The sequence below is a fragment of the Xenopus laevis genome, chromosome 4L (assembly GCF_017654675.1).
Source record: "Xenopus laevis strain J_2021 chromosome 4L, Xenopus_laevis_v10.1, whole genome shotgun sequence".
In the NCBI taxonomy this organism is placed as follows: domain Eukaryota; kingdom Metazoa; phylum Chordata; class Amphibia; order Anura; family Pipidae; genus Xenopus; species Xenopus laevis.
This window is the reverse complement of record NC_054377.1, coordinates 78,588,286-78,611,147: the sequence shown is the minus strand read 5'-3', so window position 1 is coordinate 78,611,147 and position 22,862 is coordinate 78,588,286. Positions and strand designations below refer to the sequence as shown.

The 22,862-nt window shown below is 40.7% G+C and overlaps 1 protein-coding gene across 11 annotated transcripts in view; it reads left to right on the top strand.

Annotated features, from left to right (window-relative positions):
* Positions 1-2,237: 2,237 nt before the first annotated feature.
* Positions 2,238-22,862, top strand: part of sgip1.L (SH3GL interacting endocytic adaptor 1 L homeolog) — a 75,213-nt gene continuing 54,588 nt past the window's right edge. For 6 of the 11 annotated variants that reach the window (XM_041590372.1, XM_041590374.1, XM_018258217.2 and 3 more), the window contains exon 1: positions 2,239-2,412. In XM_041590372.1, coding sequence (XP_041446306.1) covers positions 2,346-2,412 — 67 coding nt within the window. In that variant the 5' untranslated portion in view covers positions 2,239-2,345. Of the gene's footprint in view, positions 2,701-22,862 lie in introns of all 11 variants that reach the window. The other 5 variants (XM_041590373.1, XM_041590371.1, XM_041590370.1 and 2 more) reach the window with 3 other exon arrangements.

Sequence of the window (22,862 nt, the reverse complement as noted above, 5' to 3'; positions counted from 1 at the left end):
TCACTGCAGGGATCAGGGCCGGAACTAGGGGTAGGCAGAGTAGGCGGCTGTCTAGGGCACCATCATTGAGGGGTGCACTTTTTTCAAGCATTTATTTAATAATTTTTTTCAGTAATCATGGTCACCCAGTTGGGTGGAATCCATCTCCTTCCCCTTCTCCCTCTTGCCGGCAAGTAATGTCTCCTTCTGTGCCGTGCACCGCGACGTGCGTACACGCGTCAATGACATCACTGATGTGTTGGATGACAGACAGAAGCAGAGAGCTGGCGGTCTGCTTGGTGTGGCTCTCGCTGCTCTCAGCCTTGCACAGTTGCACTGAACACAAGACATGCTTTATATTACTGTAAAGTGTGAAGCTTCCTGCTGGCACAGCCAGGTACAGATTTGGGGCCCATATATTTGCTGTTGCTGCTGGGCTCTGTGCTGGCACAGGTACATAAATACCTGGGGACAATATAATGTGATCAGATTTATTTTTGGCTGCTGCTGACACAGGTAAAGATTGGGGGCAATACGATGGCTGCAGGAGGGCTGTATGATGGATGGCTGCTGAGCTTGCTGGTACAGGTACAGGGGGCAGTAATATAAATGAAAAAGTGTTGTACACTTTCTTGCTCTCTTCATTTAAAATATTTACCATCATGGTAAGGAGGGAAATGGTAATACTGGACAGGGGGCGCTGATTGAAGCACTTGCCTAGGGTGTCAAACTACCTTGTGCCTGCCCTGGCAAGGATGCCACTCATATGTGAAAAAAGTTAAGTCATATTAAGACATACCCATAAATCCATATGCCTCCTGTGTTTAATACAGTACCCCAGCATATGATTAAACACCTTAGGGGCCACTAACAATAATTTTCAAAGTCTAACAAATCCCCAGAACAAATACCAAAGTATGACACACACAGGGAGCATATGGAAAACAGAGCAGGAGACAGGAATCAGGATCAGTCTAATATGTACTACATACAGTGACACAGTGCTGGTGGTTTCATTTTGTATAAGGTGTGAACAGGTGAACAATGTGGGCAGTTTCAGTCTGGGTCTCAGCTGTGAACAGTACAGGCCTTTAGGATGTGAACAATAGAGGTGTCACAAGTGTGAACAATGCAGGGGGATCACAGGTGTGAACAATACAGGGGATTAGTCTGAATTTGTGGTTTAGACAATGCAGGGGCCAGTTAATCTCTGTAGTGATACCTTTTAAAGTTTACATATGGTAAACATACACAGCAGGCAGACTTTGATGTGGAGGGCCACATGAGGGGGGGGGGGTCGCAGGCCGCATGTTGGACAGCCCTGAAATAGAACATTGACCTGTCTTAAAACACCTGTCCTTTATATGTCTATAGGACTACTGAGTGACTTCTAATATCCTTATAATGTACAAGAGGGAATACATTGTGCTTTATATCAGATACCATTTTAAGAGAAGATACTTTAGCAGGGATGTTCATCATCAGCTTTAGTATATTATAGATTTACCTACAGATTTAATGTGTCACCTCTTTTATGGTTTTTAAATATTTAGCCTCTTATTCTGCTTCATCCAGCTTTAGAAGCTAACCAACATCTCTGTGGGGAAGAAAGTGAAGAGCTGCTGTTGTTTCCTCCTTTTATCCTTGTGTCTATGCTTATTTACTTGCTTTTCTGTCAGCCGATATTTAAGAAAAAGTGTTCATTTACACTTTTGTGTCTTATTATATATATTTTTTTGTATGTTTGTTTACCTGGACTGAGTATTAGATTTTTCTAGTATGGATTTTAAGGACAGTTCATCAATATGTATTATTAAATGTTATACTGAACACAAAATTGACCTGGTGAGGAGTTTACTTAACAGAACAGCAGTTTTAAGGTAATAAAAAGGGAAAGAAATAGTATGCTTGTTGGCTCTTCAGGACTGAGACCTTTTCCTTTAATTTTTGATGTAATCGTTATTCGTATATATATATATACTATTTATTGCAAGTTTGTGTGTGATTAGATATGCACATGGTGCTATATAGAAGTAGCACAATATATTATAGGTTAAGATAGAAACATATCCGCTGATTGAACCGGAGTATTAAGGCAGAAAGGCGCCTGGGCGTTTGATACAGAACAGGAATAATTTTGGGATACCAAGGAGTGTAATGGGTAACACCGATGTTGACGTCAGAACGGTATCACGTGGGAACGCGCGCATCGGCAGGAATACTGTAGATCTGAAACTACATATAACGCCAGGTTAGAGCAATAGGATTAGGTGGAGGGGAAGTGCGTCACTGGCTGCCTGGGGTGTGAGTGAGGGGGCAGGAGAGCAAGAGATAACTGTGGCTCTTCGGGTGTATTGTGTCAGGAGATGAGAACTGGGCTCCACGTGACGGGGCCGAGGGCTGCAGGGATTGGCCGGCCTCCTGGCAGGCAGGGTGAGCCTCCCCACCTCCTTTTTTCCTCCCTCTGTATCTCAGCATGGTAGTGTCTAGAGCTCAGCATCCTTATGGGATCCGCTAGGTGAGATCCGCAGCTTGGCCTGTACCTTTCGCTGCAGCAGGGGGGGAGTTCCCATCTCTCCTGCCATTGAGATATCTGCTTGTCGCTCTGCCAACAGTGGGTCTACGGTGTGTGTGTGAGGAACTGGACTCTAGCGTTTGCTGCATTTTGTTCACAGCCTCCTTTGGAGATTGAGGAATGATATTCCGCCACCATGATGGAAGGTAGGATCATTTTATGCTCTGCAGGTTTTTTTTTTTTCGCCGGCACCTTTCCTTGAAATGAAATTCCTCACGATGCCCTGACGTTCAGCGTCCATATTGCGAACTTGTGTGATGCAGTGGATTGTATTTGTTTAATACGGGTGTCACCGTGACAGAGTGCTCCCCTAATTCCACTAGCTCAATGCTACCAACCATCATTTGTGGCGGTCCCCCCTGCGTTTAAACTACAGTCCCCCATCATCACCCCAGATTACAGAAAATTGTACATTTTTAGGGACCACATTATTCCACATCTCGATGTAAGAGGTCAGTGAAATGTATCAGGCCTAGAGGGCACTGTGTAATCTGTTGTAGCTGATTATACCCCCTTGCCATTTATTAGCTGCTCTTGTTTCCTCTGTTTGTGTATTCTTTTGTGGAAAGTCATTTGGCTCTGACCAGATGCTCGCTCTTCATGATTGATTCTAGAAATGAATGACTTTCAATGGCAGGAATTAGAGGGGCTGGGTGTGTTTTGCTAGTAACCTCCCCCACTTCAGTCTCTAGCTAGTTACATACAAGAACTGGCTCAATCACATAATGCTGTTTTCCTTAATTGGTTAAAAAAGATACACCTCACTAAGAGGCGACTTGATTTAACCTTTAACAAATATCCGTTGTAAAGGCATATCAGAAGTCTTCCCGTATGTTCTCATGCAATATTTTGTACAGTATTTCTCTAACAACAAGTTGGCCCATAATTAATCTTGTTTAATAAGCCGCTGAAAACTGATGATGTCCTCAGACACTTGTTACCCTGCTAAATAGTACTTACAGGCTTCACCCATAGCAGCACAATATCCCTATACTAGGTGTCGGACTGGGATAACCTTAGACTGAGGGCCCACTTTCCAAACTCTTATTCCGCCTCTCCTCACTCAACCTCTTTATTCTCCTAGTCATTTATATCTACTTACTCTATTTTTCCATTATTAAGCCTCTTTATTCTCATAAAGAAATAGGGAATGACCATGAAATAGGCTAAATGGTTAGAAGCAAGAGGGCCCACTGACACCTGGGCCCACCGGGAGTTTTCCTGGTATCCCGGTGGGCCAGTCCGGCACTGCCTATACTGATAAAACTTTTACTCATAGAATCGGGAAAGATCCACCTGTTCTACTTATTCACGCACCTGTGAGATGATCAGGTTTGGGTTTAGATTCAGTATAGGAATCATATAGTAACCATTGATTGTATTTATAACCATGTGACACTACTTTTTCAGAGGCCACTAAACTAGAAAGCTGCAAACAACTATGATACCTAAGTGGCTGACCACCCGAGCAGAATCGGGGAGATTAGTCGCCCCAGCGTCAAATCTCCTCTTCTTCGGGGCGACAATCTCCCCGAAACTGCCTTCCCCCTGGCCTCCGCCAGCTACAATGAAAATTGCCGGCAGCAATGCACACGCTGCGCATCGTTTTCCGAAGTCGCCCGAAGTTTCCTCATGGGGCAACTTCGGAAAACGAAGCGCTGCGTGTGCATTGCCGCAGGCTATTTTCATTTTAGCTGACAGAAGGCAGTTCAGGAAGATTGTCACCCTGAAGAAGAGGAGATTTGTCGCTGGGGCGACTAATCTTCCCATATATGCTCGTGTTTCCAGACCCTTAAGATGGCCATAAACTCAAAGATTTGCTCGTTTGGCGACATCGCCAAACAAGCGGATCTTTCCCTGATATGCCACTAACGGCATGGCTATATCGGGGGTAATTCGAACGTTCAGCCATATGGCCGAACGATCGAATTATGATACGCCAAGGGGCTCTGACGGGTCGGTCGGTTAAAAATGATACCTTCCCGATCGATATCGTGGCCAGATATCGATCGGGAAGACCCGTCGGAAGCCCCCATACACGGGCAGATAAGCTGTCAAATTGGTCCAAACGACCGATATCGGCAGCTTTATCTGCCCGTGTATGGCCACCATTAAGGACCTTGTATCTGGATATTATGTTATCGGTAAATTGATAGATGTACAGGCTTTCATTAGGTGTTGTTTGGTTTCTCGGCAAAATAAATTGTCTTATCTGATTCTGGGCTCCAGCTGGAAGTCTGTGGGCCAGATCTAGCCCTCCAAGCATGTTCTCGGTAGAATTTATTCACAGTTTTTTTTACAGATTAAGAACCAATAAACTTCTATAAACTGGGCACTTGTTTGATGATCATACATTTTTCTGCATGCTAAACCAGTGTAGACGCTTGAAAATATATATTAAACATGTAAATCATGCAGCAAAAGACACATTGATTCCATTGTTTCCTAAAATGATTTAACAGATTTAAAGAAGCATTTTGGGAATATACCTTGATCCAAATGTTTTAATGGTAAAACTGCTGAGAATACATCCATTCTATATTCAGATGCTCTTCGTTAATGGGGGTTTTCAGCGTTGATTTAACTTTTATTACGATGTAGAGAGTGATATTCTTTGACAATTTGCAAATGGTCTTCATTTTTTTTATTTGTGGCTTTTTAGCTTTTTATTCAGCAGCTCTCCAGTTTGCTATTTCAGCAATATCCATTTCCCTAGTAAGCATGCATTGGTTTGAATAAGAGACTGGAATATGAATATGAGAGCGAGCCTGAATAGAAAGATGAATAATAAAAAGTAACACAATTAATACATTTGTAGCCTTACAGTGCATTCGTTTTTTTTTTTAGATGGGGTCAGTGAAAAAAGAGTCAGTGGAAAGAGTCAGAAGAAAAAAGCAAATAATTAAAAACAACATAAAAAAAATGAATGAACACAAATTGAAAAGTTGGTTAGAATTGGTTATGCTCTGGCTTACTAAAAAATGCACAAAAAGTTTGCTTTCAGTTGACTGCTTGGAAGACTTCATTCAGGTTGGAGTAACGTATTAATAACAGGATAGGCTTTTAATTTCTAACAAAGTTGCCTATATTGAAGCAGATGGATTGTTAGGAATGATACATTCCTGACATGCACGGACACCGTTCTTTAGAACTAAAAGTAGCCATACATAAAATACAGCCTAATTGGACTGATTGGATTATTTGGCCCATTGGACCAGTGCTTGTGTCTCAAGGTGTCCATGCATGGCCAGTGCATCCAGGCTATATCTACGGGCTTCCTTGTGTAGTCCTGATAAATGAGAATGTCCAACCTTGAAATTAAACATCTGACTGAGCCGAGACCCTTGCTTTGACCCCAAACATGGCCTGGTAAACTGCTTGTTTATGGCTAATTTATGGATTGTTATTGAGAGATGATTATACAGCCCTGCAAATTTCACTTGCTTTCTATCAGCTCATGTGAGAAATGTCCATTCCGTATTTGGTGTTTACAACTGTGCATGTTATATTTAAATTTTTCTCTAATTTTGATAATTCTACATGAGGTCAAACTAAATTGCTGAACATAAGGAACGAATGACTAGTTTGCTTGTCTCACTCATATGAAGAAGGGAAAGCTCTTTTCATTTAACTTTACTGGTGCCATGGAGCTGCTCCTTTCATCAAGTTTTCGCTTCCTGGTTTAGCAGCAATTCTGTAAAACAATTAATGCTGACAACAGGGGAAACGGTTATTAACATTTTAACTGAATAATCAGAGAGCGTGGCAGTGCTGTATGTTGTGCTGACGAAACCGGTGCCACTGAACAGCAAAGTCTGAAGGGTTGAAGAGGTTGGTGGACAGGAGGGCTATCCTCCAATATCTTAATAGCCATGCAGAATTTCAAATAGGATATTTTGAGAAATGATTGTGAAAATAAAGATCAACATTGCTAAAATCTAAATTGGTAATTCTACTTTAAACTTTCCAACACCCTAGCCCGCCTTAAAGTGGTAGTTCACCTGTAGGTTAACTTTGACTATGTTTTATTGGACTTTTTTCATCTGCATTTTCAGTTTTGAAATGGAGGTCACTCCCTGGCAGCCACAAATATATTATTATAACTTTTAATGATTTCTCTTTCTATTCAGGCCCTCTCCTATTCATATTTCTCCACTCACTTATTCAAACCACTGTCTGTTTTTTTTTATGAAGGGTAATCATGGTGCTACTATAGGTTGTCATTTTAATTAGGGTTTTCTTCACAGTGTGTAGAGTGCAGTAGATGAGCCCTTCTTGGAAATGAAACCTTAGGGATTTGTTTATAGGAATATTTTCTGTACAGAGCATCATAGACTGTGTGCACACTGTATATTAGAAGATTCTTGTACATTTAATTGCATTTTCATGTATTGTCCCTGTCAAGTCTAGTTTATTCTGCTATGCCACCACTTTGCAGGTTTCAGTGTGCAACTGAGATAATCTGAGGGCATTACAAGTGTTCCATGTAGGCCAAGGTGGGTGGATGGAAAACTATACCTACAAGACTACAAGTCTGTTTAAAAATGTATCCTATAAAGCAGGCCTTATTTTTGTGAAAGTAAAATGTGCCATTGGATTAACCCAAAATGAAATGTTGCCTTTAGGTAATACAGTGCATCCCTGGTTTGCGTGACCCACCATTCTAAAGGCCCCCATACACGGGCCGATGAAAGCTGCTGACAGACCAAGTTGACAGCTTATCAGCCCATGTGTAGGGCCCTCTGACGGGCTTTCCTGATCAATATCTAGGCCAAAAAGTCGGGCAGATGTTGATTGGACAGGGTAAAAAAATCCCCTCACATTTGTTCGTTGATACGGTCCTGCGATCCGACCGCCCGTATAGCCTCCATTCTGATCCGATCGTAGGGCCCACTATCGGATCAGCCCGATATCGCCCACCTCAATGTGGGCATATCGTAGAGAGATCCACTCGTTTGGCGACATAGCCAAATGAGCGGATCTCCCTGTGTATGGCCACCATTACACACAAACCATTGCCACTCATACATATTGGTTTACATCAGCCAATGAATGAACAGAGGTGTGACTTTCACTCCAATACTTCTTCCTTTTAAATGTAACTGTTGGTTAAATTTTCTTTCAAAATATTTAAATACTGAGTCTAACTCAGTTCTGCATGAAGAGCTATTAGAACATAATCACATTATCAAATGATGGGAAATTTGGAGTAGTAAGTGGAATCTGGGCATCAGCTGGTCTGTGCAAATGGATCTAAATACAATACCCAAGCCAGAGTGCCCCTACCACTTTTTGAATGTAAACCAATCCATGTATCCAAGTCTGTCTTTTAAGGATAGGGGTTGAATTCAGTATTTGAGCATCAGAAGTCTGGACTGACCCTAAATACTCTTTAGATTTTTGTATTTGTCACAAGGTTGTTACTCCCACCATCAATTTCATTATGGCCCTGCTTGCTGCTTCTTGAATTTACCACCTAAAGGTGGCCATAGACACACAGATCCGATCGTACGAATCGAGGATTCGTACGATTTTTGGATCGTGTGTGGCGTGTCCCGACTTCTTTCGTCCGGCGGAGATCGGTCGTTTGGTCGATCGGTCAGGTTTGATTTTGACCCGACCGATCCCGCCGGAACCCAGGGCACATCGTAATCGGATCGTTCGGCCATGCGGCCGAACAATCAGATTACACCCGATATAGCCATGTTTGTTAATGGCATATCGGGGAAAGATCCGCTCGTTTGGCGATGTTGCCAAACGAGCAGATCTTTGCATCTATGGCCACCTTAAGACTAGAGTATACTTTTTTTTGGATACTATATTGGCAGTTAATAGCCACTCTAAAATGGCTATCAAAGGGTAATTGTAACAATTATGTTCGTATAGTGTGCTTTTCAAACTTTTTGAAGCTGACGGTTACTTGTATGCACGTTTCCTTGTCAAAAGGCACTTTAAGAATCTGTAATGACAATTCACTGTTCCAGTTGTTAGCTATGTTTAGAGATAAATGCTTTTAAAACTGCAAGGGTAATGTTGCATGAAATTATAAATAATAGGTCTGCCTATCTGAAATCTTTTTATGATATTAGCGCCCATTGCCGTTGCTCATTCATTAGCACATATTTACAGCCTTTGGTCTTCTTATAACAGAGGGTTGACATTACCCTTCTATAATGGAGAGAAACTTGGACCTTACCAAATCTAGGACTACAAAGTGGCACTTGAACCTAGGAAGTTCCTTTAGCCCTGACAAATATAGGCTAACCCATCCCTTTCTCAAGGTAACTCTGCTCTCTTCCTTTACTATGGCAGCCAAAATATTGGGTAATGCTGAACAAGTATTTATAAAATTCTAACACAATCTGTAGACCATTGTGTACCTTTAACATACTGATTAAAAACACATACTGCCCAATATGTATGTAAAAAGGGCCCTACTCATTAGATATTTTTTTCTAAATACTGAAGTTAATGAGATGCAAACTGCGTGGCTGGGTAAGGCCAAGAAATGGCAAATAAAGACATGTGGCTTTGAGTGTTCTGCTTAGAATTTGGCAGTAACCTCTGATTCTCTAAGTAAATGTGTTTATAGAAATTAATTGCCGCTCTAGTATGTAAAGAGGTTAGGACTGGATATTGACCGGATCACAGGTTGTTAAAATAGTATAATTCGTGTTTTAGTTCAAAAGTTAGGTTTTCCAGTAGTCACTATGATGTAAATAGAGCGTGAATAAAATGTTTAAGGGTGGCCATACACAGGCAGATAAAAGCTGCCGATGTCGGCCCTTTAGACAAATTCGGCAGCTTATCTACCTATGTATAGAGCTTCCGACGGGTCTCCCTGATCAATATCTGGCAAAAAATCAGCCAGATATCTTTATGCAGGTCTGAATTTTCCTGCTATTGGTGACCGCGTTGGCTAGTTGATGCTGTCCTACAACCCGTCGGCGCCCATTGCCATAGTTTTAATCCAATCATTTGGCCCTAGGGCTGAGTGATAGGATTAACCCAATATCGCATTGCCGTTGGTGGGCATATCGGGGAAAGATCTTATAGTGTATAGTCACCTTTAGACATGCTCTGTAGGTGAAAGTGACATTATTTAGTTATTGATTAGAAGACGTGATTATCAGGGCAGAAGGCACCAGTCCTGTTGTGTGTTTCTGTTGCAGGGTGGTAGTCAAGTCATTAACTCAAAAGATTTGTTATGAAATTTGGAGAGAGAAATTTGTGATCAGTTATCCGGAAACCCGTTATTTAGAAAGTTCTGAATTATGGAAAGGCCATTTCCCATTTTATCCATTTAATCCAAATATTTAAAAATTATTTCCTTTTTCTCTGTAATAATAAAACAGTACCTTGTACTTGATCCAAATTAATATATAATTCTTATTGGAAGCAAAACCAGCCTATTGAGTTTATTTAATGTTTATATGATTTTCTAGTAGACTTAACCCTTTAAGTGCCAGCAGAATTTCGCATTTCAGTTGCACAAAATGGCAGACGTTTTTGAAACATTTTGTGCTCTCTCACTTTAGGCACATTTTCCATTAGTTTACCTAGGAAAACTATACATTGTTTTTTTCGGGAGAGCCTGAGCTTTCTAAATCTGCCTGACTTTTCGTGTATTTCCACCTCTGCAATAAGATGTACAGTACTAAATACCAAAAAATATATGAATTTATACCAAAAAAAATGTAATTTTACGCCAACTGATTTGGAAAGCCTCATGTCACTCGAACGTGCCAATACCAGATATTTATAGTTTTAGGGGACTTCTCTACAGCAAAAACTCCAGGCAGTATATTACCAAAATTTGAAAGCACGAAGGCAGAAAAAGGCCAAAAAAACTGAAACAGTAGGTTTACTCTAAAAAACCATATATTTTTGAAAAGTACACATTCTGCTGATTCCAAAATGGGTAACTATGTCTCTCTACTCCTAAATATCAAACATCAAAGATTGTCTGAAGGTAGCAGTTTTTATAAAAAAAATTCAGAACATTCTGAAAAATCACTTCAAAGGTTTTATTTTGCTGCTCCGCATATCCCACACTGTATTAGGTACCAAGAAAAAGACCCCTTGCCAAAATTGTCGGTTTTGGTGAAATATCTAAAAATTGCCTCAAAACTTCAACTTTCCAGCATCATATTGCACATGTATCATTACATACCAAGAAAAAGCACCCTAAATATGATTGCCAGGAGGGGCCTCACAAAGAGATCTTCAATCCTGCTTGTGATCCTGGTGGGGGGGGGGGTGGAGCTGATCGGTGCAGTGTAACATAGATTCTACTATCTGTGGCACTTAAAGGGTTAAGGTATGAAGATCCAAATGATCCGTTACCCGGAAAACCGCAGGTCCAGAGCATTCTGGATAACCGGTTCGATACCTGTACTAGTCCATACTAGTATTTTTGAAGGCTCCACTTATCTGTGGGGTAGTAATCCAGCGTATGGGTAGGTACTAAACTGTATAAACAATATTGTTTTTAATTTATACGGAACTCCACTCTGCTAAACTATAAGTTTGGGGCCTAGCACCCAAACCCAACATTAACTGTGGATATTGCTCCAGTTTATTGGGAATTCATCTTTCTCTAATTGTAGATACTAATCCGCTATTATTGAAAGAGGCAAACACATGGAAAGACATTAGCGGGTTACATTTAAGAGAATGTTTTAACCTTATACCTGCCAAGAACGTAGGTACTATGCTCTTGCAGGGAAAAGCCCTAACTGCCAAGCACATAGTACCTACGTTCTTGGCTGTAAAGGGCTCCTCTCTGCATCTGCTGCGATTGCCGCTTCAGCAGATGCTTCTGTTACTCTCCCCACCCCCTAGGCAATGAGCAGAGGGAGAGGAGGGGGAGGTCACGTGGGTCCTGCGACGTGATCGTCGCAGAACCCGCCTACAGTTATGCAGACACGTGTCTGCTCCTTGTGCTGCGTCTCCTCTGCCTGTTCCAGCCAGCCTGCTGCTACCTGCTGCATGCACTCTGCTTTAGGACCCCCCCTTAGCTGCCCAAGACCCTGCTGGACATCAGATCTGTAAGTAGCATTTATTTTACAGTTATACACACATTTACACATACTGTATATACTTGAGTATAAGCCGAGTATTTTAGCATCCAAAATGTGCTGAAAAAGTCTACCGTGGCTTATACTCGAGTCAGTGGGCAGTAGTTGAGATTGCAGTCACTTTTAATCATTCCTATACCAACAGTTCGCTTGGGGAGAGACTGCAATATCACACAGTGCCCTCTGTTGGTTATATGAAAGAATAACAGTGACTGCAATATCACACAGCGCTATCTGTTGGTTATATGAAAGAATAACAGTGTGCCTTCTGTTGGTTATATGAAAGAATAACAGTGACTGCAATATCACACAGCGCCATCTGTTGGTTTTATGAAAGATTAACAGTGACTGCAATATCACACAGCGCCCTCTGTTGGTTATATGAAGGATTAACAGTGATGGCAATATCACACAGCACCCTCTATACATGGTAGTGGGACAGTGGGACAATGCACAAAGTAATCAGTTTGGCAATTCTCACCATGAACTTTGCAAAGAAGTCCGGTTGATCGCTGGGGGGGGTCGCTTTGGCGGAATGTGCAATTTTGTATATGTCAGAATGTGTACTTTACAAAAATATGTTTTTGGGGGGTGGTCTTGTGCTGTTAGGGGGTCTTGTGGCACAATATGCAGTCACTGCTTTATGTTCACAGAAGGGGAAAAGACAGTGGTGAATATTCAAATGCACTAATTTTTTTTAGGGGTCCGCACATGCCAGCTGCTTTGGTATATCTATTCACATTGGGCATCAAACTGTTCAGTAGACCCTTGGCATCAATATTTAGGGTGTTTTACAATTGTATGTAAGAAATTGGGTGAGATAAATGTGGGCAATTGCAATATTTTTAGACAATTTTCAGAAATGTCATAAAAACCGCTGCCGTTAGCGTAACTTTGCAGTACGATAGTTTGGAATAGAAAGACATAATTACCTATTTTGTATTCGTCAGAATGTGTACTTTCCAAAAATACATGGTTTTGGGGTCTATGTGCTATTAGGAGGGTATTGTGCCTCAATACACTGTCACAGGTCATTCTTCACAGAAGGTGAAAAGACAGAGAAGAAAATTCAAATGCACTAATTTTTTTGGGGGGTCCGCACATGCCAGCTGCTTTGGTATATCTATGCATATTGGGCATCAAACTGTTCAGTAGACCCTTGGCGTCAATATTTAGGGTGTTTTACAATAGTATGTAAGAAATTGGGTGAGATAAATGCGGCCAATTGCAATATTTTTAGACAATTTTCAGAAATGTCATAAAAACCGCTGCCTTTAGCGTAGCTTTGCAGTAAGGTAGTTTGGAGTAGAAAGACACAATTACCCATTTTAGATTTGTCAGAATGTGTACTTTCCAAACATATAGTTTTGGGGGTCTATGTGCTGTTAGGAGGGTCTTTTGGTAAATAATAAGCAGTCACGGGTCATTCTTCACAGAAGGTGAAAAGACAGCGGAGAAAATTCAAATACACTAATTTTTTGGGGGTTCACACATGCCAGCTGCTTTGGTATATTTATTCACATTGGGCATCAAACTGTTCAGTAGACCCTTGGCGTCAATATTTAGGGTGATTTACAGTTGTATGTAAGAAATTGGGTGAGATAAATGCAGCCAATTGCAATATTTTTAGACCATTTTCAGAAATGTCATAAAAACCGCTGCATTTAGTGTAGCTTTGCAGTAAGGTAGTTTGTAGTAGAAAGACATAATTACCCATTTTAGATTCGTCAGAATGTGTACTTTCCAAACATATATGGTTTTGGGGGTCTATGTGCTGTTAGGAGGGTCTTTTGGCAAATAATACGAAGTCACTGGTCATTCTTTACAGAAGGTGAGAAGACATCGGAGAAAATTCAAATACACAAATTTTTTGGGGGTCCACACATGCCAGCTGCTTTGGTATATCTATGCACATTGGGCATGAAACTGTTCAGTAGACCCTTGGGGTCAATATTTAGGGTGTTTTACAATTGGATGTAAGAAATTGGGTGATATAAATGCGGCCAATTGCAATATTTTTAGACCATTTTCAGAAATGTCATAAAAACCGCTGCCTTTAGCATAGCTTTGCAGTAAGGTAATTTGGAGTAGAAAGACATAATTACCCATTTTAGGTTCGTCAGAATGTGTACTTTCCAAAAATATATGGTTTTTAGGGGTCACCATAAGTTTTTGTAGCTTTTATCCCATATGTTTGGAAATTAGTATAAATGTATGACATCACATAAGTATGCACAAGGTAGATTCTGGGGTCTTTACATGCCATGTACTTAGATAATCCTATGTACATTGGGCATCAAACTGTCCAAAAGACCCCAGGTTTTCATATTTGGGGTGATTTATCTTGATACCTAATAGTATGTACGATATAAGGTGCTGCAGGGTGGAAGTTTTGAGGTGATTTTTGGAAATGTCACTAACATTGCCAAATTTGGGAAAGATTTGCAGCTTGGTGCTTTGGGGTTGAAAGACATGAATACCCAATTTAGATTCAGGGGAATGTGTACTTTCTGAAAATATATGGTTTTCTGGGGTGAACGTACTTTTTTCTACCTTTGCCCACCCCAAAATGATGTAAATGTGTTGATTTTGCAGTACTTGAAATGATAGACCAAATGGGGGGTCTTCCTTTTGAGGCCCCTATATGCCACATGGTTAGGTACACTTATACATATTGGACATCAAACTGTTCAGCAGACCCCAGTCTTTCATATTTGGGGTCATTTGTATTGATAACTAATGGTATGTTCGATAAAAGATGCTTCAGGTTGGAAGTTTTGAGGTGATTTTTTAAAATGTCCCCAAAATTGCCAAATTTAGGAAAGATTTGCGGCTTGGTGCTTTGGGGTAGAAAGACATGCATACCCAATTTAGATTCGGGGGAATGTGTACTTTCCGAAAATATATGGTTTTCTGGGGTGAACGTACTTTTTTCTACCTTTTCTGAACGTACTTTTTTCTACTACGATCGCAGTATTTGCACTAAATCCTTCGACTTCGATATATTCGAAGTCGAAGGATTTTAATTCCCAGTCGAATATCGAGGGTTAATTAACCCTCGATATTCGACCCTTGGTGAATCGGCCCCTAACAGTTTAGTGTAAAAATAAAAACTGAATAAATAGGCTGTCCAAAATAAAAAAAAATGTTTCTAATATAGTTAGTTAAAAATGTAATGTATAAAGGCTGGAGTGACTGGATGTCTAACATAATAACCAGAACACTACTTCCTGCTTTGCAGATCTCTGAGTAAGTAAGCAACTTTAAGTGGGGGGGACACATTGGACATAACTGTTCAGGGAGTTTACAATTGATCCTTAGCATGCAGCTCAGATTCAAAAGCAACAGTTATGACCCATGTGTCATCCCCCCCCCCTCAATTCACTGATTGGTTACTGCCTGTTAACCAATCAGTGGAAACAAGTGAAAAGCAGGAAGTAGGGTTCTGGCTATTAGACATCCAGTCACTCCAGCCTTTAAACATTACATTTTTGGCTAACTATATTGGAAATATTTTTTTATTTTGCACATACTATCTATTTACCTAGTTTTTATTTTTATACTGAAAAATTCCTTTAAGGCATACTGTTTTTAAAATGCATCAAGCAATCCTCCTATAATTAAGTTGAAATTCATTATTAAAATAAGCAACTAAAAAATATTTTATTTCACTTTAAAATCAACATTAGGCAAGCCCCCTATTTATTTCCCATTGTTCTTTCATCCTTGTGTTTGCAAAGTTGTCATAAAGATTTAAAAAAAAAAAAAAAAAAAGGGCCCATAATTTAGTATCCTCATATGTGGGGCAAATAATTGTTTTTCTCTTTCTTAGTACAATGACTGATGTTTCAGATGAATACCACACGTCACACCCATTCATGTTGCAAGCAGAAGCTGCTTGCTCATATGAATACTAACATTAACCTTTTTGAGAGCGAAACCAGTTGTATGAATTTTTTAAAAAAAAAATTGCTTTGAGGTTCTTCTTCAGTTGTTTAGAATTGCTTTCCACATTGCCTGTTTTTCAGTTGTGTATATCGGAATGCTTGGGAATGGAGCAGTATTCTTTAAGGCTTCCAAAAACACTTTTACACCAATGTGTTTAGCAGAAGCAGCCTACTTGATACCAGTCTCCTGCAAAGCTGAAGACAAATGCCTACATTTTTCTTAATGCCTCCATATTCTTAAAAACCTTTAAAGATTATCCTTAGGGGATTTTTACGCATGCTTTCATGAGTAATACCACCTCAGCAACCACACATTGCTAGGCAACGTGCAGTTCTCTATTCTCTTGAATGTAACCCGGAAACAGTCTATATCCTTTAGAAGCAGTGGATGTCCGACTGGACAGCATTTATTGGGGAAAGCAGGAAGCCACTAAAGTGTGCAGCTGTCAGATTTTGGAGCAATACAGCTTCAAATAGGGATTTTATTACAACAGAAAACTGTCCTTTGTGGGCTATTTGACCAAAAGGAAATCACAATTTCTGAAAGCATGTTGGTATCCCTTTTAAATTTTAATGTATAGAGGGAGGCCGTTTTCTTTAGAAACACAGATTTTTTTTTTCACTGGGCATATGCTCAACATAGGCCTTCAGTTTTATAGCCCAAAATGAAATTCTTTGTCTTGAGAATATACTGCATACCATAATCTCGCCAAAACTAATCTCACTCAGGGTCAGTTGGTGGCCACTGGGTAAAAGTCATGATTTGTGAAATATAGATGATTTACTAAAATAAATATACTTTTTGCCCCTTTATAGGTCCCTGGTAAGGCCTCACCTGGAGTATGTAGTGCAGTTTTGGGCTCCAGTAAGTAAGAAGGATATTTAGGAGTGGGAGAGTGTGCATAGACATTGCACTTGCAACTAGGCTGGTAAAAGGAACTGAATAATTAAAATATGGAGAAAAACACTTATGGTTGTTTTCTCAAGAGGAAAGGCGCTTGCATGATTACTCATCGTTACTTTTTAAATATACATTAGAGGACATTATAGACAGATAGTGGGAGATCTTTTCTCCCTTCTAAAAGTTCAAAGAATGAGAGAATGTAACTTTCATTTGAAGCAGCGCAGGTTGGTTTTTTTACTGCTGGGTGATGTGATGGCAGATTCTAATCATGCCTTTAAGAGTGGCTTTGATGATGTATTGTACAAGCCTAATGTCCAAGTCCATACCGATCTCTGATGTCATCCTTAAGTTGCCTCGCGAGGAAACTTTGGGCGTTTTTGGACTCGTATATTTACCCACCAGTGATTCACACTATTGCCAGTGGGAAAGCATTCTGAGGAGATCAGTTGCCTGCACTAGAGGAGATTGAGGGGCAACTAGTCTTGTGTCTCGGCCTTGGAGTTCAAATGAGAAGTAAAAAGGGACAGACGAATATTAGTAATATTAGAATATTTAGAATAACTTGACATCTATTAATTTACCTTGTAACTGTAAGTTATAAGTCATAAGTCATATTGCTTGTTTAAATGGCATTGCTGTAATTTAGCGCTAAAACTTCCTATACTTTGAAAATCCTTCCTTAAAAAAAGGCCTCACATGTTGAGCTATGAATATAAAACTGCAATACACAATCAGGAATGTTTATTGAGTCTGTGGGTGCCACTATATTCTATGCTGTCATGCTTGATGATTTCTCTGACGGTGCAGAAACAACAATTCTGGCAGACACTTGCCAGTCACTTCATTAGCATCTGCCTGTCGCTGTGCACATGGGATAGATTACATGTTTTCAGAAAATAAATCTGCCCTGTGTGTATAGCGACAGTAAAATTCCATTATTAGGCAGACATTACAACACTAAGATATGTATAATGCATGCAGCCTTGTTGCATTCTGTATTAGCAATTGTATTGTTTCAGTGAAATACCTTTTTTAAAAGAGATCCTACTACTGTGAACCTCCAAATAAACAATGACATTTTCAGATTTTCTATTTTCTGCCATAAAGGGCAGCTGTTCTGTAGCACCTTCACACCAGGGCACACCCTCTCAATTCTGACACCTGAATGATAAACAAAAGTTGGATGTTGTGTGATTAGATTCTCACATTGCACAGAACATAAAAATCTGACCACAGACCAATCAATTGAATTATTATTGGAATTCAGAGCAAAGATGTTTGGTAACAAGCTCATGCTTAAAGGAGCAGCATACAATCCCTTTCAACATTGGCTTATTAAATAGGGCTTGTACTAAAATTATTTTTGTCTGTAAATAAGAAATATCTGTAGTTAATATATTTATATATGGCTCCAAACTGTAAGGATACCCCACAGTAATAATATTTTGGTCTCATGTCAAATACCAAATCCTTCATTAAAAAATTTCTGCTAAATACTGAACAGAATCTTAAAGTTAAAGTTGCATATTTATCTGAAAAATAAGTAACTAATCATGAAGCATATTACCCAGAAGCTTTTAAGTCAATGGTTCTGAGTAGGTCAGCAAAACAGGAGGAGGAATTGGACTAGAGGTTAACAGATAAACCTTTGAGGAATTAAATTCAGCGCCCAACCATAGTTAGGGGCATATTTATTATGCTATGTAAAACTAAATTCGCCGAAAAAAAGGTGTTAAAAGCTGTGGCTATGTAAAATCAATGGCAAATTTATCAAGGTGTGTTTTCATTTTATGCCATGCGAACTCTAGTTTTGCTGCTGTTATTTTACATTGCTTCCAGCTGAAGTCACTGGAAGAAAAAAACACGTAAAAAATTACGCAGGTTTTTACATGACGAAGCCTGGTAATGTGTGCTGAATTATTCTGCCTGCTTTTACACCACATAATAAATCTGCCTCTTATAGCATGCCTATCATGTGCATATCATTGCTGCCTTGATTGCTGTAAAGTGCTTTGAGTCCCACTGGAGTAAAAAGCTATATGAATTGGTTTCAGATAGTACATCACAGTGGGTGGAGAAAAGAAAATAATTTACCATAGAGCACAGAGAACATGGATAGGAGTGTGTGTGTCCTCAAAGCGTACAGTCCTACTGGCTTCAAAACGGAAAAATAAAACTTAGCACGTGCTGTGGCAACATAGGAGAGCCAAGTGGTTGGGTAAATGTGCCCAGCAAAAAGGGCCTGGAGAGAGAACACTGCACCAGAAACGTTTTTCAATTGCTTTCTATTTCTTATTTTTGATTTTTATAAGTAATCCAGGTGCAGATTCTGAAGTGTTACAATTTGCCACGGTTGTTACATTTCTCATCTGTGTCTTTGTTTTTGCAATTCCAAAAAATCAAATATCAGATATACCAACTTTGCTTTCAGTGCTTTGACCAGACATTATAAGATATATTCTGTGGTATTAAAGGTGCTGTTCACCTTTTAGTCAACTTTTATTATGATGTAGCGAGTTATAGTCTAAGGGCAAGGCCAGACGCAGCTTTTTTTTAAAAAAGAACCAGGTGTAAATATGCATAAACTGCACTACCACTGAAACTAATGGGAAACACACTATGGCAATTCACACAGGGTGCTTGCAAGCTGAAATCCGCCACAGGACTCCAGTATTGGCGTTTTTTAGCAGAAACGCCAATACGTCAAGAAACTACCAAATCTATAGACTCTATGGGATCTGCAGTTTTGGAACCACACTTTGCGGAAATACGCAGGGTATTTTAAATATGGCATCCAAATTCTCAATGAGAACAATGAGAAGTGCATGTTGGCAAAAGAATCCTAAGTGCTTAAAAACGCATGAAAAACACATGTTGACGGTCACATGTGGTTTCAGTGGCGTATTTACGCCTGGCTGTTCTTTTTTTAAAAACTCTGCAAAAATGCCACGTCTGGCCTTGCCCTAAGACCATTTGCAATTTATTTTTATTGTTATTTTTTGTGGTTTTTGAGTTTAGTTTTTTTATGCATCAGCTCTCCAGTTTGCAATTTCAGCAGTCTTTGCAAGGCTTTAAATTATCCTACCAACCATACATTAATTCAAATATTATGCATATATTATACATAAAACATGCATCATGGATTTGTTGTAATGTATTGGGTAAGACTAATTCTCAAAAATGTCGTCCATACAAAATTAGCCATGCCCACTTCTAATGACAGTTTTTGTAAATAATGATGTGTGAATTAGCACCTTTTTTTATGACATTTTCCATAGCAGTTATTTTTGCGAATTCCCCCCTCCCCCCCAATGAAATTAGAATTTTTCGAGATTTATTATACCCTATCCCTGGAAATAGCTCAAATTTGGAAACACACATCTAAAACCTGTCGTGGTCATGTAGGAGTCAATGGCAGAGGTCCCTTGAACCATTTGAAGATGGGTTTTTTTTCAGTGGGTTTAGCTTGAAAACTCTATTTATTCAGGTGATTTGGGTTTTTTCCTGCGGAAAACTTGATCAATTCGAGTTTTTGGGTCTTTAACTGATTTGAGTTTTTACATTCAAGGTTTCTTAAATTGTTACAAGGTATACAAGAATCTAATTTGGGATGTATTTGATGTTGAATGCAAAAGTTAGGGCACCACTGGCCAAATTACATATTTCATTAGTTTTAAGTGAAATGTAGTAAACAAATACTGCAGAGCACTGGGGCTCATTTATAAACACTGGGCAAATTTGCACCTGTGCAGTAACCCATAGCAACCAACCAGGGATTAGATTTTTTTTTTTTCTGTCCGATGCAAGGAAAACAATGAAAGCAAACATCTGATTGGTTGCCATGAGTAACTGCCCAGGTGCAAATTTCCCCAGTGTTTATAAATGAGTCCCACTAAAAACAGCATACTGATTGTTAATGCACCGTTACATTTTATTTCACAACCTTTAAAACAGAGGAACAAATAAAATAGTAATTGTGTAATGTGTAATATTTTGGTCAGCCATCCACTTGTCCAGTGATGCAAGGTCCCTAGAAGGTGTCCCCCACTGTTGCAGAGCTTAATAAAATCTCTTGACACCCCAAAACTTCTGCTGACACTCGGCAACCATGGGCTCCTCTAAGCAAGTGAGGGAGGATTTGAAAATTAATCTACTTGAAGCATATAAAAAGATTGCCAAAATGCTTCCAGCTTACAGGTTTCACTGTCTGTAATGTAATCAAGAAATGACAGTTAAAGGAGAAGGAAAGGCAAAGGATAAATAGGCCTCTAATCAAAGGCTTTTACAAATAGTACTTACACAGCCTTTGAAAATATTAATCCATTCAATGGACGGTAAGCTGTTGCTCTCAAACGCAGACTGCAGTGGCAGAGTGGGGTGACGTCACGCTTTGCAGAGGCATCTTGTTTCAGGCTGCCAGAGGCAGCCTCGATGTGCATTGTGTACAATTAACATCCACTGCGCAAGTACAGTGGGCGCTTCCTTTCCTCAAGCCATGATGACGCGCATAGTAATCAGCATATGCGATTGTTTTTTTTTCTTGCGCATGCGCATTAATAACTAAGAAGTACAGGAAGAGGGCGCACCTGCACTAATATGGCGCCTGCGTGCATATTGAACCGTTGCGCACAGTAACATCGGTTATAATGGATTTCATCAGCGCAATGGCAATTCCAATACAGCGGTTCAGGAGGTCTGGGGGAGTACTATATTATGAGCAAGGTATGGTTTTTCTCCTTTCCTTCTCCTTTAAGGGGAACTGTGGAAGTCAAGACCTGATCTGGTTGAGCAAGAAAACTTTTAAAAAGAACTGCTAATTTGCGGGCTAGAAAGGCACATTTTATACCCTTCTATGGCTGCAAATGACTTTTCAGAAGGTTTAGCTGCAGGTCCTTTGGTGGTGTCTGCTTACACCAGGGGTGCCCAGGACGTCAATTGCGGTCTACCAGTAGATCCCGGTAATTTTCCTGGTAGACCGAGACCTGCTAGCTGCCTGGACCAGAGAGGAGGGGACGTGGAACACCAGCCGCTGCTGGTAAAGGCCCGTGCGTTCCGCTGTGTCCCTTAGTATAGATGGCTCCCTCGGCCCCCAGGGCCGGAACTAGGGGTAGGCAGAGTAGGCATGTGCCTAGGGTCCAAAGCTGGAGGGGCGCCAGGCACGCACCTTCTGCCTCTCCTACCACTAGTCCGGTTCCCTCTCTGGCTGGCGTGTTGGTTTACGCATGCGCGCTGTCCCTTTCGCGCCACCTCATGTTTTCGCTCATGCGCGCACAACAGATTCTTTTGCGCACGCCCGTGCACACGTTTTTCTGTGCACACCAGGTTTTCTGCATGTGCGCTGCTGGGGCGCTCCAACCTGCTGGGCTGCCTAGGGCGTCTGCCCAGGCTGGCCCGGCACTGTCGGCCCCTTACTGTGGAGAGACTTATTTGATTTGTCCGATCCACTCCAGATGTCCCCGACAGGCCCCTGCTCTTGCTTTCCAGGGGGTTGGGGTGCTGGGGAAACTGGAAGAGGATGAAGCACTGAAGAGGTTGGTGAGGTTCCCGCTGCTCCCGCTCGGTATGATTTGGTAAGGTAGGAGTGGATACTGTTATTGTATAACTCACAGCATTTTAGAAATAAAAAGAGGGACAAAAATTTTGCTACATATTGCTGCAAATTTTTTTGACCACGCCCATTTTTGGGCACTCCCCCCTAATTACCATGTTCAATTTACAAAATTTGGCAGGTTATGAAACCTATTTCTGTGTTTTGTTTTGTTTTTTTTTCTCCAGTTATTACAGTTTTGCTAATGACAGTAAATTGCCCTTTAAGCTGTGAGTCTAACGTCTCCCAAGGGACCTTCTTATCTAAACAGTACAAACCCTTGACTGCTGTCAAAAGCGGGACTGTCCCGCTGAAAATGGGACAATTGGGAGGTATGTGATTGCATGGCGTTTTCCTCCCACCCAGGGCCCATGTAGGGTTCCAGGAACTCCAAACACGGGCTCCACCTTGCTCCAGCTGCCCTCTCCCAACCGTACTGTAGCTGGTCAGAAAGTCTCCAGGTGGAGCAGCAGAGGGCTCCCTCCTCCCAATGCCCCAGCCGGGGGCTCCAGGTACGGACTGAATTTAATGACTCTCCCATATTGTGTTCCCCAATAGAACTGTCAGATCCGGTACTACCCCGAGTCACTCACTGGGGAACCTTGCAGACCTTGCATACCATGCCGGCATGGCAGTCTGAGTTGTAGTCTATGAATCTTACACCAGGCAGGGTGGGAGACATGCTGCTGCCGGGTCCCACTGGAGCAGGCGGTGCATGAAAGCATAAAAAGTGTTTTCTGCTCACATTTGGGGCAGTGGCACCTTAGTTTCACTTTTTCCCCTCTAAAAC